Here is a 17,212-nt window from a genome sequence, read left to right on the forward strand (position 1 = left end):
TCTTGTGTGTGTCCTAAAGAATTACAGCATTTCCAAAGGACAGAGTCCTGAATGTCACAAATGAAGGCATGAAAACAAGCCATGTTATCCTAGGAGAATGGGATGCTGAGCTGAGTCCGAAATGACAGAGGACAGATAAATCTGTTCCTCCGTCAGTATGCTGGTTGGAGGGATTTTCCTGTGCACTGTATCCTGAGTATCCATAAACCACTTTAGAAAAAGTCAGAAAGGTTCAGACTCCAGGCTTAAATTGGGTAAATACAGTGCATGTGTCCACAAATGTTCTGAAATTATGGTTCATCAGATTGGTCTCTCCAATAAGACCCTGGAAAGATGTGTGTTAATGAGCCAGTGATTTAGTTGAAGAACATTCATTCTGTTGTCCTCAGGAAGAACCTTTTGTGATGGTGGCTGAGAACATTCTTGGACAGCCCAAGCGCTACAAAGGGTTCTCCATCGATGTCCTGGACGCACTGGCCAAGGCTCTGGGCTTCAAATACGAGATTTACCAGGCCCCCGATGGCAGGTACGGTCACCAGCTCCATAACACCTCCTGGAACGGGATGATCGGGGAGCTCATCAGCAAGGTAGGTCCCAAAAGCAGATCCCTGGGGAGGGGCCCCCTAGTCTACCTCTGGGGTGATGTCTTAATTGGGCCCCTTATGAAGTTGGAACCTCAGGACCAGCTGGACAGATCACAGTTACCCTTCTCCACACGATAAGGATCTCTTCCTCTACGCTCACCCTCCTCCCTGCTGTACTCATTCTTCCTTTTATTTTCCAATGCCCAGGCACTCTGGGTTTTCCTTCTATGTCCATTTCTATCATTCCTTTGAAGCACCATGTGCCCTTCATGAAATCCACCCCCACATTTGAGCTGCAGTAGGAGCCCAGTGCTCACGGGGACGGGGGTGTGGGGAAGATGGGTGCGTGCTTAATCTCTCTCCATGGCCCACAGCAGCGGGCGGGTGTGTCTTGTGTGTGTGCGCGTGCATGTGTGTGTGTGAATGAGTGTGCAGGTGTGTCTGCGTTGCTATGGTAAGTGAAATCGCAGTCCCTAGTGCCTCAGGTCAATTTCAAATCTTTACTCTTCCTCTTTGCCGTAGAACCTGGTCCCCACGGCACGAGGCCAACTCACTGTGTCCCTCTCCTCTCCCTTGCCATCCTGTGGCCTCTGGGTTATTTACTGACAGCCGTTTACATTGGTGGATCTGCTCAAGTCCTCCCTCACCATCAATCTGGACATTTCTGACATCCCTACAGATAACCCTGGGCTTCCAGTGCTTTGACCATTCATCTCCAGTGACCTTGGAGCACCCGTCCCCGTGCATCCTGTTAGCATCTTACATGTTGCTGTCACTGTCCCACTCCATGACTACAAGCTGTCATCCTTCTGACTCCGGCATTTTATCTTAAAACACAAGCCCTTTTCTTTATAAACCCATAAATGCAGACAGGATACCTGTGTTCTCTCCAGTTTCTCCTAAGCTGTCATTTTTTTCCAGTAGCATGCATTCTAATCCTGTTAATGATAAGAAATTGCTCATTAAATCAACTTAATATAAAAAAGGAGGTGAAAACAAAAGCCAAACCCATAACAACTTTATTGTGGAATAATTTATATATAATCTGTACCCATTTCAGATGTATCATTCATGATTTCTAGGAAATTTAGTGAGCTGTGCAACCATTACCATGTCTAATTTTGCAACACTTCCATCACCCCAATGAGATTCGTCATACTCATTTACAATTAATCCCATTCCAACCCAGCCCTAGGCAACCCTTAATCTACTTTCTGAGTCAATAGATTTGCTTTTGCAAATATGTACTATAAAAGCAGTCATACCATACCAGTCTTTTGTCTCTGACACTTTTCACTTGGCACATGTATTTGAGGTTCATTCTTCTCTAAGATTTCTATGCCTTTCTGGTATGGCATCCTTTCCCGCCTGGTGTGCCCTCTGTGGTTGTCCAGATAAACCCCTGTTCCTTCATCTTTTGTGATTCTCCTAAATTATTTTTGATTTCTTGTTACCTTGAAACCCTGACTTGGTTCTATTACCTACCTTCTGACTCTGACATCCAGGCGGCTCTGTGCAATTAGAGGAGAAAACCACAAGTTTGTCCAGATAGATGCATAAACGATGTGTGGCCATCACCTCGGCTGGGCCTTCAGGACAGCCCCAGTTCCTTAACATGGCCTTTACTGGGTCCCTTGGCAACATTCCTTAGAAACTGTTGCAAAATTTTATCTTTCTCCTCAAGCAACCTAATAATCTCCTATCTTAAACTAGAAAAAAGAAGTACTTCTCTATCAAGAAAAGAAATGAAGACATCTGGACATGAGATTCTATTTCAACTTCCTATAAAGATCACATCTGCAGACATGTGCTCTCACCTCCAGATTCAGAGCGGGGAGTGTTTTTCCTCCTATTACAGCTCAGCCCTCACTGGTGTCACCAGTCACCTCCCTCGCTTCTGCTCTGGACCCGGTTTCATATGTTAGTTTCCCTCCATCCTCTGTTGTTAACCTATCCTGATCCCCTAGATTTCCTTCTCAGTCCTTAAATATTCTCCAAGCATAAACAGAACAAACAAACAAAAAACCCTCCCTGGATCTTGGGTTTCTGAGAAGAGAAGCAAGAACGAGAAATGCACATGTGGCAAGTTTGAGAGCTGACATGGTCACCTCCAAGAGTTTTTCTCTTTATCCTAGGTATGTTAGATTTCAGTTTGGCAATCAGTATATCTGCCCCTCCAGCCTGTGTATTGGACCTGATAAAGTTCTTCTACGTGGTTTTCCCCAGTTTGAATATGTAGTTTGGATAAGCTGCCACAACTGGTCATTCTAAAATAAACCTAGTTCTGACAGTGCCTCCTACTTAGAGAGCCAAGATAGAGATGATCACTGTACAATTTTAATGCTCTTATGCCAGCATCAACTCCGGTGTAAGGATATTAGTCTGTACCAGTCTTGGCAGCTTTAACCTCACAATCTAGTTTCATCTTAATGGGGTCTTTGTCTATTTTTAAATTAAGCTCATCTTGGAAAGCAAAAATCTTGGGAGGTACTTTTGAGGTCACAGCAGTGGATGCCCTGGGGGCCCCTTTACTGCATGGCTTTACTAAAGGAAGAAGCAACCATATGTCTGAGAAGCCATGAGTTAAGGGAAGTGGAAGAAGGAAGATGATCCCTTTTTTCTTGGAATATGCTACTCTCTGGCATAGAGCCTGCATATAAAGCAACTTAGGACTGATGCTCTAATGAGATTCAAGGTAGTTCTACACTCTCCATATAACTTCAAAAGTATTTTAGAGAAGAGATATATCTGTGTGGGCTGATGGAGTTTGGAGAGGTTTGATGGAATAATGGAGTGTCCCTGTGGTCCTGAAGTATAGGAAGGATGAAGACAAGTCCAGAAGACAGGTTGGGGAGAAGGGTGGGCAGTAAGATGGAAATACCAGTAAAAGTAAAAAGAGAGTTCACTAAGGGAATCATTAAGAAATTGAAGAAAACCTACAATTCACACAGAAATGAAAATGGTGATAGACTCTTTCCTCCAGAAGTGGTTTCCAGGAGTTTTTGGGGTTTAGGGAGACATATGTAAGTTGAAGGTGGTAATGGCAGACAACCTGATGCTGGATTTTCCTTACAACGTTCAAAGTCATGAGGCGTCAACACTTGCAGCCTTTTCCTCTGAACAACCCAAAGGGCAGTGGACAGGCCTTGGGCGAAGGTAGAACCCAGAGTAATCTGAGGACTGCCTTCTGACCAGATGGGTTTGCCTTTCAGAGAGCAGATCTGGCCATCTCCGCCATCACCATCACCCCGGAGAGGGAGAGCGTTGTGGACTTCAGCAAGCGGTACATGGACTACTCGGTGGGAATCCTCATCAAGAAGCCCGAGGAGAAAATCAGCATCTTCTCCCTCTTCGCTCCATTTGATTTTGCCGTGTGGGCTTGCATTGCGGCAGCCATCCCCGTGGTTGGTGTGCTGATATTCGTGTTGAACCGGATTCAGGCCGTGAGGGCTCAGAGTGCAGCCCAGCCCCGGCCCTCTGCTTCCGCCACCTTGCACAGCGCCATCTGGATTGTCTACGGAGCCTTCGTACAGCAAGGTACCTTCCCGGTTTCTGCATGCTGGAGTAACCCCAAGGTCCTGGAAGGACTTGTCCACTGACGACATTCTTAGGTTCATGTTCCCAAAGTCATTTTAAATGCAATTTTATTTAACTTCTAAGATGGTCCTAATATCATGCTGTACTCCACGTATTATCAGATAGAAAGTAAATGAAATGATTAAAAAAAAAAAGAACTTTGAGTCCTGATTTTCCTCTTTAGATAAAATTAACTTCTAGTTCTGCCTTGCACTTTCCTCCCCTCCCACATTAGATTGATTGTTATGCAGACGGGGTTGTCAAATGAAGCTATCTTGCTTAAATGTGAAGTCTTCATGGGCTAAAAAATCACAATTGTTTTGCAATCATCGAAGCAATACTCCAGCCATTCTTGAGATTCAGTCTCCTATCTCAGAGAAATCTAGATAGCAGTTGGGGAGTTACAGTTTTGATGGGAAACAACAGAATTGCAAAGTTCCTAATGTGAGTCCTGGACTTATCTGTACCATAGCAAAATATGTATTATCTGCTCGAGAGGTTATATAATAACAGTCAGCAAGGAGCTTTCTTCTGCTACCCCCTGAGACACCGAGGAGGAACGATTGACCTCAAAGAGGCAGCTTCGGACTATAAGTCATATACAGTGATTTCTGAAAATCATAGAAAAAAGTCATCTAGTGAGGGCCGAATGTTAATAAAAGTGATATGGTGCATCTCATTTCTGAGGCTTAAAAGAAAGCTAGAGAACCCTCTAGGTATAAGGCAATTTTACATTTACAGAGTTCCTGAGACTGTTTCATGTGAATTTAAAATGGATAGGGACCTTACATAGGGTTGCAACCCTGGAAATTCTCAACACAGTGAGGAGAATCTTCTAAGGGGAAGAGTTTGATATTCAGAACTCTACTGTTGGCATTTTCAAAAACATCCTATCACTAAAAATGCCAAGCCTAGCTTTCCTGTATTTTGTGGTCCTCCACCCCTTTCTAAGGTTGGTGGTCCTAGGATTTTATTTCCGGAACTGTCAGAGTCCACCATAAGCAGCTGGCAGTCACTTTCTTGATCCTCAGCTCATCACCAGGGGTGGTTCCCTATGCCTGGCTGCAGGGCAGAGAATTTCTGGGGATAGGAGTGAGAGCAGAAACCCCAGACCAATCCCCTTTGCTTGTCTCCTGCAGGTGGAGAATCCTCAGCGAACTCCATGGCCATGAGAATTGTGATGGGCAGCTGGTGGCTCTTCACTCTTATCGTGTGTTCCTCCTACACAGCCAATCTCGCTGCCTTCCTCACGGTGTCCAGGATGGACAACCCCATAAGGTAAGATCCATTACTCCTTCCAGAAGGCTGTAAAGAGAGAATGCAGACCTGGCCATGGTGGCCTGGTGTCGTGGAGGCAGAGAAGGACTGCCTCTGGATCTGCAGTTTGATGGTAGTAATCTTTAATGCATGAGGACCTTCACTCCTGTTGGATTTTATTTTATGTACAATTAAATACATGCATAAATTCACTGACTAGTATTCTCTGAACATTTAAATTCTACCTGTAACTAATAAGTCAAAAAATAAAAAAATCAGCAAATGAGATGTCCTCAGACATTTCAATATTGATTACAAACTTATTTAATCAAAATTTTCTAAACATTTCATTAAAACCACAAATCTAATACATTTCTCCAATTCTCCAATCTTCAAACATCTAAAAAAATATTTTTTAAAACATGCTAATTATTGTAGTGATTAGGAAATGTATTTCACTTACAGTTATAAAATTGTAAAATTATTGAAACCAAGAACTAAAAACGTTTCATTTTAACCAAAATGTTAAAAATAGGGCATAAAAGAATTAGTTCAACATAGTGAAATAACTCAGAAATGCCTTTGCTTTATAATCAGATTCTCACATACTGTGTGAATTACAAAAGAACTTGGATAAAATGAACATCTGCTGGCTATGTGGTTGCTGAACTGACCAGTGGCACAGATTTAGTCCACACTTCTTTGAGTGCAATATCAACCTCAATATCACTTCTTTCTTTATCCCTGATTATGCTTTTCTGTGTCCCTGCCTTCGGTAATTTCTCCTTTAATTCATCATACTTACTGTCATTATATCAATTCTTTTGATCCACGATCCTAGTCAAGTCATCCATACTCAACCAGCTTTGGTAGCTCCCAAGTGCCTATTTGAAAGAGGAGAGATTCCTTGATTAGGATTAAAAATTCAGAATGATATGGTCTAGTTTTAATTTTAATTGACATTTTTATTGAGAGAATTGTAGACTAACTTGCAATTATAAGTAATAATGCAGAGAGATCTCAGAATATCATTTAGCCAGTTTCACCCAATGGTAGCATATTGCAAAACCAGGATATGAACATTGATCCAATTGACTGATTCTATTCAAATTTCTCATCTCATCCTTGTACTCATTTCTCTGTGTGTGTGTGTATGCATTTGATTCTGTACAGTCTTATTGTATACGTGGATTTGTGTATCCACCACCACAGTAAAGATACTAAGTATGATGATTTTGTTTCTACAAGAATTCCTTGTGTTGTTCTTTTATAACCACACCCACCTCCTTCGCACTTCTTTGCCTCTTGTCCCATTCTTAACACCTAGCAGACACTAATGTGCTCTCTGTCTCTGAAATTTGTCATTTCAAATATGTAGTGTATAAATAGAATCACACTTTGAGGATTAGCTTTTTCTTTCAGTATAATTCTCTGGCGATTCTTTCGAATTGTTATGTGTATTAATAGCTCATTGCTTTTCGTTGCTCAGTAGAATCTAATGTAACACAATTTATTTAACAATCCCCCCATTGAAGGATATCTAGGTTTTTTCCAGTTTGGGGCAATTAAGAAAAAAGCCATTGTGCATATTTGTGTGAAGGTTTTTGTGTGAACATGCATTTTCATTAATGGGTAATACATATCTAAGAATGCAATTGCTGTATCTCATGGTAATAGCATGTTGAGTTTTATAAAAAAAAAATGATCAAACTGCTTTCTAGAGTAACTGTCACTTTAAATTACTACTATGGATGTAGAAATGATCTAGTTTCTTTGCATCTTTGCCAGTATTTAGTGTATCAGTGTTTTTTTACTTTACCTTCTGGTAGTCATGATGTGGGAGAAGGCAATGGCACCCCACTCCAGTACTCTTGCCTGGAAAATCCCATGGACGGAGGAGCCTGGTAGGCTGCAGTCCATGGGGTCACTAGAGTCCGACACGACTGGGCGACTTCACTTTCACTTTTCACTTTCATGCATTGGAGAAGGAAATGGCAACCCACTCCAGTATTCTTGCCTGGAGAATCCCAGGGACGGGGGAGCCTGGTGGGCTGCCATCTGTGGCACAGAGTCGGACATGACTGAAGCGACTTAGCAGCAGCAGCAGCAGCAGTCATGATGTGATAGTGCACTGTGGCTTTTTGCTCCCCTAATGACTAATTATAGTGAATTCCTTTTCCTGTGCTTATTGCTGTATTTTCTTTGATGAAATATATCTTTATGTATTTTGCCCATTTTCTCACTGGATTGTTTATTAACGTTGAATTTTGAAAGTTCTTTATATATTTTAGACACTGGTTCCTTGCCAGATGTATGGTTTGCAAATATTTCCCCCTGCTCTGAAGTTTGTTTTTCAAGTTCTTAACAAAGTCTTTCACAAAGAAAAGTTTGTAATTTTTATGAGGTTCAATTTACACATTTATTCTTTTGTGAATCATGCTTTTGGTGTTGTCTAACTCTGCCAGGTCGTAGACCTGAAGATAATCTTGGATATTTTGTTTGTTTTTCTGAAAGTTTTGTCATTTTCCGTTTTGTAAATTTGGATGTGAGGTTTCCATTTTTAAAATTCATTTGTGGAGTAAGACATTGAACAGGAATCATAAACAGTTGGATGTGACCTGAATTTACTTTGCAAGTTTGTAGGGGTTTTTGGCAGCTTTGTATGCTGAGTATTTAAATCTGAATGACTTTGGTGATGGTAACACTCTTCAGGTTGCCTCCGGTCCCACTGTCCTCTACTTTATTACATGTGCTAGCTTCACACTTTCACATATTCACTTTTCACCATCAAATCATACAAGTTAGTATGCTGTGACAGAGAAGCATACTGGTTGACTCTTGGTGAGATAGCAAGACTTACACATCCATGCTATTCATTGTGTGGACCCAGACCAGTATTGCTGGCATAAGGCTCTCAGTCCTTACCTCAGATCTCACGAACCAGAATTTGTATCTAAGTAGGTCTCCAAGTGATTTTTATTCACATTAAAGTTTGGACAGCTCTGCCAACAATTAGAAAAAAAGTGATCTATGAAATCCTAATAGCCTGAAGCGATTGGCTGCAACTAACAAATGCATTTTAATAGAGCTATCCATCAGTTCCTGCCTTCAGGGTACCACAAACTGGAAAAGAAAGGTGGTGCATATTAATGGTACTCAAGACAAAGAATATGAGACTTACTCCACATGCCATGATAAGTTACAGGTATCTGACTAGACCTCCTATCATTAACAGCTATAAAACTGGAAAAATCTGCTGTTTACAGCATTTTTAACATAAACACAGGTAGATTGCCAAATTCAGACTTAAATTGAAGAAAGTGGGGAAAACCATTAGACCATTCAGGTATGACCTAAATGAAATCCCTTATGACTGTACAGTGGAAGTGAGAAATAGATTTAAGGGATTAGGTCTGATAGACAGAGTGCCTGAGGAACTATGGACAGAGGTTCATGACATTGTACAGGAAACAGGGATCAAGACCATCCTCAAGAAAAAGAAATGCAAAAATGCAAAATGGCTGTCTGAGGAGGCCTAACAAATAGCTGTTAAAAGCAAAGGAGAAAAGGAAAGATATACCCATTTGAATGCAGAGTTCCAAAGAATAGCAAAGAGAGATAAGAAAGCCTTCCTCAGTGATCAATGCAAAGAAATAGAGGAAAACAATAGAATAGCAAAGACTAGAGATCTCTTCAAGAAAATTAGAGATACCAATGGAACATTTCATGTAAAGTTGGGCTCAATAAAGAACAGAAATGATATGGACCTAACAGAAGCAGATGATATTAAGAAGAGGTGGCAAGAATACACAGAAGAACTATACAAAAAAGATATTCATGACCCAGATAATCACGATGGTGTGATCACTGACCTAGAGCCAGACATCCTGGAATGTGAAGTCAAGTGGGCCTTAGAAAGCATCACTACGAACAAAGCTAGTGGAGGTGATGGAATTCCAGCTGAGCTATTTCAAATCCTAAAAGATGATGCTGTGAAAGTGCTGCATTCAATATGTCAGCAAATTTGGAAAACTCAACAGTGGCCACAGGACTGGAAAAGGTCAGTGTTCATTCCAATCCCAAAGAAAGGCAATGCCAAAGAATGCTCACACTACCACACAATTGCACTCATTTCACATGCTAGCAAAGTAATGCTCAAAATTCTCCAAGCCAGGCTTCAGCAATATGTGAACCGTGAACTTCCTGATGTTCAAGCTGGTTTTAGAAAAGGCAGAGGAACCAGAGATCAAATTACCAACATCTGCTGGATCATCGAAAAAGCAAGACAGTTCCAGAAAAACATCTATTTCTGCTTTATTGACTATGCCAAAGCCTTTGACTGTGTGGATCACAATAAACTGTGCAAAATTCTGAAAGAGATGGGAATACCAGACCACCTGACCTGCCTCTTGAGAAACCTGTATGCAGGTCAGGAAGCAACAGTTAGAACTGGACATGAAACAACAGACTGGTTCCAAATAGGAAAAGGAGTATGTCAAGACTGTATATCATCACCCTGCTTATTTAACTTATATGCAGAGTACATCATGAGAAACGCTGGGCTGGATGAAGCACAAGCTGGAATCAAGATTGCTGGGAGAAATATCAATAACCTCAGATATGCAGATGACACCACCCTTATGGCAGAAAGTATAGAAGACCTAAAGGAGAAGGCAGTGGCACCCCACTCCAGTACTCTTGCCTGGAAAATCCCATGGATGGAGGAGCCTGGTAGGCTGCAGTCCATGGGGTCACTAAGAGTCGGGCACGACTGAGCAACTTCACTTTTCACTTTTCACTTTCATGCATTGGAAAAGGAAATGGCAACCCACTCCAGTATTCTTGCCTGGAGAATCCCAGGGACAGAGGAGCCTAGTGGGCTGCCATCTATGGGGTCACACAGAGTTGGACACGACTGAAGCAACTTAGCAGCAGCAGCAAAGAGCCTCTTGATGGAAGTGAAAGAGGAGAGTGAAAAGTTGGCTTAAAGCTCAGCATTCAGAAAACTAAGATCATGGCATCTGGTCCCATCACTTCATGGCAAATAGATGGGGAAACAGTGGAAACAGTGTCAGACTTTATTTTTTGGGGCTCCAAAATCACTGCAGATGGTGATTGCAGCCATGAAATTAAAAGATGCTTACTCCTTGGATGCAAAGTTATGACCAATCTAGACAGCATATTAAAAAGCAGAGACATTACTTTGCCAACAAAGGTCCATCTAGTCAAGGCTATGGTTTTTCCAGTAGTCATGTATGGATGTGAGAGTTGAACTATAAAGAAAGTTGAGTGCTGAAGAATTGATGCTTTTGAACTGTGGTGCTGGAGAAGACTCTTGAGAGTCTCTTGGACTGCAAGGAGATCCAACCAGACCATTCTGAAGGAGATCAGCCCTGGGATTTCTTTGTAAGGACTAATGTTGAAGTTGAAACACCAATACTTTGACCAACTGATGCAAAGTGCTGACTTATTTGAAAAGACCCTGATGTTGGGAAAGATTGAGGGCAGGAGGAGAAGGGGACGACAGAGGATGAGATGGTTCAATGGCATCACCGACTCAATGGACATGAGTTTGGATATACTCCGGGAGTCGGTGATGGACAGGGAGGCCTGTTGTGCTGTGATTCATGGAGTTGCAAGAGTTGGACACGACTGAGCAGCTGAACTGCACTGAACTGAACAGGTGGATTGAGAAAGAAAGAAAAGATATACCATGCAAATTGTATATATAAGAGACTGTTATAAAAGTATAAGAGACCATCTCAATATTAGACAAAGTAGACTTTATGCCTTACAGTATTATAGGGGATGACATAGTGATAAAAGAATAATTCCAAATATGTTTATACCATGTGACAAACATCCAAGTTTATGATATAAAATTTGACAAGTCTTTCCACCCTTGGCTGGATCACTGGCCCGTCTTCACATTTCACCCCAGATGACTATAGGTGTCCACATCAGAATGATACAGAGTTAGTAGCTTTTTCTGAGGAAATGCTGTTCCAGTATCTCCTAACTTTTGTAGTTATTTGTTTTATATTTCTGAATTATTGTATCAGATTCGAGGCTCTGTTATTATACAAAATGATTTTTTAAAATGAAAAATACAATAGGACAAATAGAAACATCTAATATAGTCCAAATTTTAATTTCATTCTCTTAGAACTTGACATAACGAATAAGCAAAAACAAAAAAAAACACCTTATAAGGCTATATGCTGTGCTGTGCTTAGTCGGTCAGTCGTGTCCGTCAGTTATCACCCCATGAACTGTAGCCTGCCAGGCTCCTGTGTCCATGGGAATCCTCCAGGCAAGAATACTGGAGCTGGAGCGTGTTGCCATGCCCTCCTCCAGAGGATCTTCCCAACCCAGGGAGCACATCCAGGTCTCCCCCATTGCAGGAGGATTTTTTACCATCTGTGCCACCAGGGAAACCCTAATAAGGTTGTGGAACATCTAAATAACACTGTCAACCCATGTGACATAATTGATGTTTACAGAACACTGCCCAACAATTGCAGAGCACACATCTTTTTCAAGTATGCATTCACCAAGACGCAGCGTTCATTGGGCCATGGAGTTAAATCTCAGTCGCAGTCAATTTCAAAATCTGACGAAGTATGTTCTAGCACTATAATTAAGTTAAAATAGAAATCATTTAAAAAAAACTAGAAAATTCCCAATGAAATTTAAATAGCATAATTCTAAACCTATGGGTCAAAGAAAAAATCATAAATGTAAAAACATACTTCTAAGTAAGTGATAATGAAAATACAACATATCAAAATGTGTGGAATGCAGGTAAAACCATGCTTAAAGGAATGTTTATAGCCTTAAATGCCTAATAAGTAACAAAAAATGCTTAAATTTGAGATCTTAGTTTCCTTCTCAAAAAAGATTAAAAAAATAAGAACAGGCTAAACTCAAAGCAACTTTTAAGAAAGACATAGAGTATGTTTAACAACACAGAAAATTAGCAAAGTCTTAATTTGATTTGGTTGTTTGATAAGTTTAATAAAGCTAATAAACCTCAAGCAAGACTATTCAAGAAAAATTGGAAAAAACTGAAAGTATTAATATCAGGATTGAAAGTGGGGATTTCACCATAGATCTTTTAAACATTAAGTGAATAGTAAGATGATATTATGAACACCTTTGTCCCAGTAAATTTAACAGCTTAATGAAATGGATACATTTGTTTAAAAACAGTTTATGAAAACTGATTAAAAAAAAGAAAATATGAATATTGATAAATCTATTAAAGATATTAGATTTGTAAGCCTCACTACAAATGAAATTCCAGGCCCAGATAGCATCAATGGTATGTTCTAGCCAACACTCAATTAAATAACACTAATTGTAAACTCTTTCAGAAGATAGGGAGAAAATGTTTTTTAATTCATTTAATGAAACTGATATAATTCTGATACCAAAAGCCAAAAAAGATATTACAAGAAAAGAAAGTCACTGCCCAATATCCCCTATGAACTTAGATGTAATATCCTCACCAAAATGGTAGCACATTGAATCTACAAATATATAAACAGGATAATACATCATATTCCATCACAGTCTTATCCTTGGAATATAACTTGTTTCAATATTTGAGAGCCAATTAATGTGATTCAACACAAAAAAAATCAAGGACAAAAATCACATATGTGATCACCTCAAATGATGCAGAAAATAATCTGACAAAATAAATTCCCATTCATGATTAATGAATAAATATATAAAAAGAAATTTCCATACCCTGATAACAGGCACAAACAGATAACTGACTAGTAACAACAGATTTAATGATGCTTTTTCCCTAACATAATATTTCAGGCCCTTGTGTGGCCAACAAGCAATAAAAGAAGTAAAGTTGTATAGACGTGAGAAGGGTCTTCCCTGGTGGCTCAGACAGTAAAGAATCTACCTGTAATGCAGAAGACCCGGGTTCGATCCCTGAGTCGGAAAGATCCCCTAGAGAAAGGAATGCAACCCACTCCAGTATTCCTGTCTGGAGAATCCCATGGACAGAGGAACCTGGTGGGCCACAATCCTTGGGATTACAAAGAGCTGGACATGACTGCACCACAGACACTTTCACTTTCACAGACTTGAGAAATTCCACTGTCTATTTTCTGATGACATCATCATCTTTGTGAAAAATCCTAACAGTCTTCTAATAAAATTGTCTAATAAATAAATCTTCATAAGTTTCCAGAAACAAAATCCCTATATAAAAACCAATTATGTTTTTACCTACTAGTAAACCAACAATTGGAAGACAAATTAAAAAAAAAATTACAATATTCCCAAAGGTATAAAGTTCATAGGAATATTTTTTAAAGTGTATAAATATTAAACTCTTAGCAGAAAATTTAGTGGAAAATGTCATCAAGAAAAATTAAAAATCTAAATAAGTGGAAAGATATCCAATATTCATGGATTTGAATTCTCAATACTGTTGAGAGGGCGAATCTTCCTAATTGAGCTACAGGTTCAATACAATATCCATTAAAACTCCAGCAGACTTCAGAACATAGAACTGGAAAAGATGAATGAGGAACAGAATTTTGAAAAAGAACAAAGTTGGAAGACTGGCACTACGTGATTTCTGACTTTCTACAAAGCTGTAGGGGCATTCTGCATGTCCTCTGTCTGCTGCTGCTGCTGCTGCTAAGTCGCTTCAGTCGTGTCCGACTGTGCGACCCCATAGACGGTGGCCCACCAGGCTCCCCGGTCCCTGGGATTCTCCAGGCAAGAACACTGAGTGGGTTGCCATTTCCTTCTCCAATGCATGAAAGGGAAAAGTGAAAGTGAAGTCGCTCAGTCGTGTCCACTCTTAGCGACCCCATGGTCTGCAGCCTGCCAGGCTCCTCCGTCCATGGGATTCTCCAGGCAAGAGTACTGGAGTGGGGTGCCATTGCCTTCTCCCGTCCTCTGTCTAACTGTATTTAATCTTTTTTCTTAGTGCTCTTGCTTTCCTGGCTTCACAGTGCTCCTTGAAGATTACAGTTAATTTTCTGCTCCATGGCCTTCACTAAGCTAGTTATTTTGGGGATGCTCTTCCATGCTTTTGACCTAGCCAACACTGACTCATTTTTCAAGTCTCTACTCAAATGTCACCTCTTCATAGTGGCCCTTCCTGGGTACTCCTCAAATTACATCACCCTTTTCTGTTTTTCTCTTTCATATACTTCAGTACTTTTCTTTCTTAGCAATTGTCACATCGTGTATAAATGAGTTTATGTGTTTACTGTTTGCTACGATGCATCCATCTTTCTAGATCAGAAATTCCTTGGATCTGGATACTGAGTTTGTTTGTTCCCCATTGTATAACCAACCCTTGGCACAGTGTCTAGCACAGGTCAGCTGCCATAACAAAATATCATAGACCGGGTGACCTAAACAATACGAATTTATTTCTCACAGCTCTAGGAGCTGGGAAGTCCAAGATCTCAGTGCCAGCGGGTTGGTTCTTGGTGAGAGTCTTCTTCCAGGGCTTGCAGATGACCTTCTTCTCTCTGTGTGATGGAGAGAGAGGGACCACTGGTCTCTTTTCTTTTTGTATAAGGTCACTGATCTCATCAAGGGGCTCCACCCTCATGACCCTGTAGTAGTGTAGTGTAGTGTTAGTTAGTCATGTCTGACTCTGTGCGACCTCATGGACTGTAGCCCGCCAGGCTCCTCTGTCCATGGGATTCTCCAGGCAAGAGTACTGGAGTGGATTACCATTTCCTTCTCCTGAGGATCCTCCCAACCCAGGGACTGAACCTGGGTCTTCTGTGTTGCAGGCAGATTCTTTACCATCTGAGCTACAGACCCACCTCCAAATATCATCACATCAGAGATGAGGGATTCAACAGGTGAATTTGAGGGGAGAGCCAGGACACAGCATTCAGTCCATAGCGTAAACTATGCATGCCTAATATATAGTAAATGACTGAATTAATTTCTGAAGGAAAATTTGTTCTCTTTGTTAATATATAGGGAATGGGGAACTTTGAGTCGGATTAGTCAAGATAGAGAGTTTAGCTCAGCAACAAAATGTCCCTTCCTGGTGTCAAACCTATCTGAAGTTGAATGAACACCCTTGGGAGATGATGAACTGCACACCCCTAGGAGTGTGTCTGCAGCAGCTGGGGATGAGGAATGTCACTCCTAAACTCTGATGTAATATGTTCTGTGCTCCCTGTACTTTGGGTCACACTCCATGTATAGATCTGTATGCAAAGGAGCTGGCTTTGTTTTCTGTTTGTTTTTCTTTCTTTCTTTTTATCTTGAGGGCAAAGGCTTATGTTAGATATACAAGTCTGTCTCCTGCTGGGGAAAGTGTTAATAGAATACCTTTTACTAAAGGTCACATTGGAGATTTTCTGTATCTTTGATTTTTTTCTCGTTGTCCTTTTTATTCCTCTGTTGCTCCTGTACTCATGGACCCATCAGCATCGCAGGAAATGCAGCCTGCAGTCTGTGCGCTGCTTCACGTTGGAACCATGCGATTCCTGGATTGAAAAGCTCCAGATTTTTATGGCTGTGATAAATCATCCACAGGCACAAACTGGCTGTAGCATTTGTATTCAGACTCAGGCTTATGAGTGTGCAATGCATTAGCAAACTTGATATAATTCAGGAAAACTGGTTTCATGAGGGGGAAATGAATTGTACCACTCCTGTAATAGGGTGCATTTTTGTTTCTTTCCTGTCACCTCCAGAGCTAAAGCATCATGTGGTGAAAGAAACATGAAAGGCTTGGAACCCAGTTTGCTGAAGCCGGTGTTGGGATCCTAAATAAATGTAGAGACAGGGCTTCCTCAGGCTTATTGTATAGACTGTTCAAGAAGATGATCCTTCTCTATGGCTACCCTAAAGCGTCATGCCCCAGGGACTCAAATTGCAATTTCTCACACCTTCTAATTTTGAAAACTAGACTGTGTTCTTGAATGGTTTTAAGTTTCCAGGAAAATTGAGTGGAAAGTATAGACAGTTTCCAAATACCCTCTCCCCCAATTTCCCCAATTATTATTCAGCTCAGTTCAGTTCAGTTGCTCAGTCGTGTCTGACTCTTTGCGACCCCATGGACTGCAGCATGCCAGGCCTCCCTGTCCATCATTAACTCCCAGAGTTCACTCTAACTCATGCCTATTGAGTCGGTGATGCCATCCAACCATCTCATCCTCTGTCGTCCCCTTTTCCTCCTGCCCTCAATCTTTCCCAGCATCAGGGGCTTTTCCAATGAGTCAGCTCTTTGCATCAGGTGGCCAAGGTATTGGGGTTTCAGCTTCAACATCAGTCCTGCCAATGAATATTCAGGACTGATTTCCTTTAGGATGGACTGGTTGGATCTCCTTACAATCCAAGGGACTCTCAAGAGTCTTCTCCAACACCACAGTTCAAAAGCATCAATTCTTTGGTACTCAGCTTTCTTTATAGTCCAACTCTCACATCCATACATGACTACTGGAAAAACCATAGCCTTGACTAGATGGACCTTTGTTGGCAAAGTAATGTCTCTGCTTTTTAATATGCTGTCTAGGTTGGTCATAACTTTCCTTCCAAGGAGAAACTGTCTTTTAATTTCATGGCTGCAGTCACAGTCTGCAGTGATTTTGCAACCCCCCAAAATAAAGTCTGACACTGTTTCCACTGTTTCTCCATCTGTTTGCCATGAAGTGATGGGACCAGATGCCATGATCTTAGTTTTCTGAATGTTAAGCTTTAAGCCAACTTTTTTACTCTCCTCTTTCACTTTCATCAAGAGGCTCTTTAGTTCTTCTTCACTTTCTGCCATAAGGGTAGTG

At 40.9% G+C, this 17,212-nt stretch overlaps 1 protein-coding gene across 7 annotated transcripts in view; it reads left to right on the forward strand.

Annotated features, from left to right (window-relative positions):
• The window catches only part of GRID1 (glutamate ionotropic receptor delta type subunit 1), a 687,534-nt gene that overhangs the window by 564,343 nt on the left and 105,979 nt on the right, over positions 1-17,212 (forward strand). For all 7 annotated transcript variants that reach the window (XM_086381183.1, XM_086381179.1, XM_086381184.1 and 4 more), the window contains 3 exons: positions 390-587; positions 3,797-4,121; positions 5,300-5,438. In XM_086381183.1, the coding sequence (XP_086237309.1) occupies positions 390-587; positions 3,797-4,121; positions 5,300-5,438 (662 nt within the window). The remainder of the gene's footprint in view (positions 1-389; positions 588-3,796; positions 4,122-5,299; positions 5,439-17,212) is intronic.

The sequence above is a fragment of the Bos grunniens genome, chromosome 28 (assembly GCF_055505025.1).
Source record: "Bos grunniens cultivar Pamir isolate PY7600 chromosome 28, Bosgru_T2T1.0, whole genome shotgun sequence".
Taxonomy (NCBI): Eukaryota; Metazoa; Chordata; class Mammalia; order Artiodactyla; family Bovidae; genus Bos; species Bos grunniens.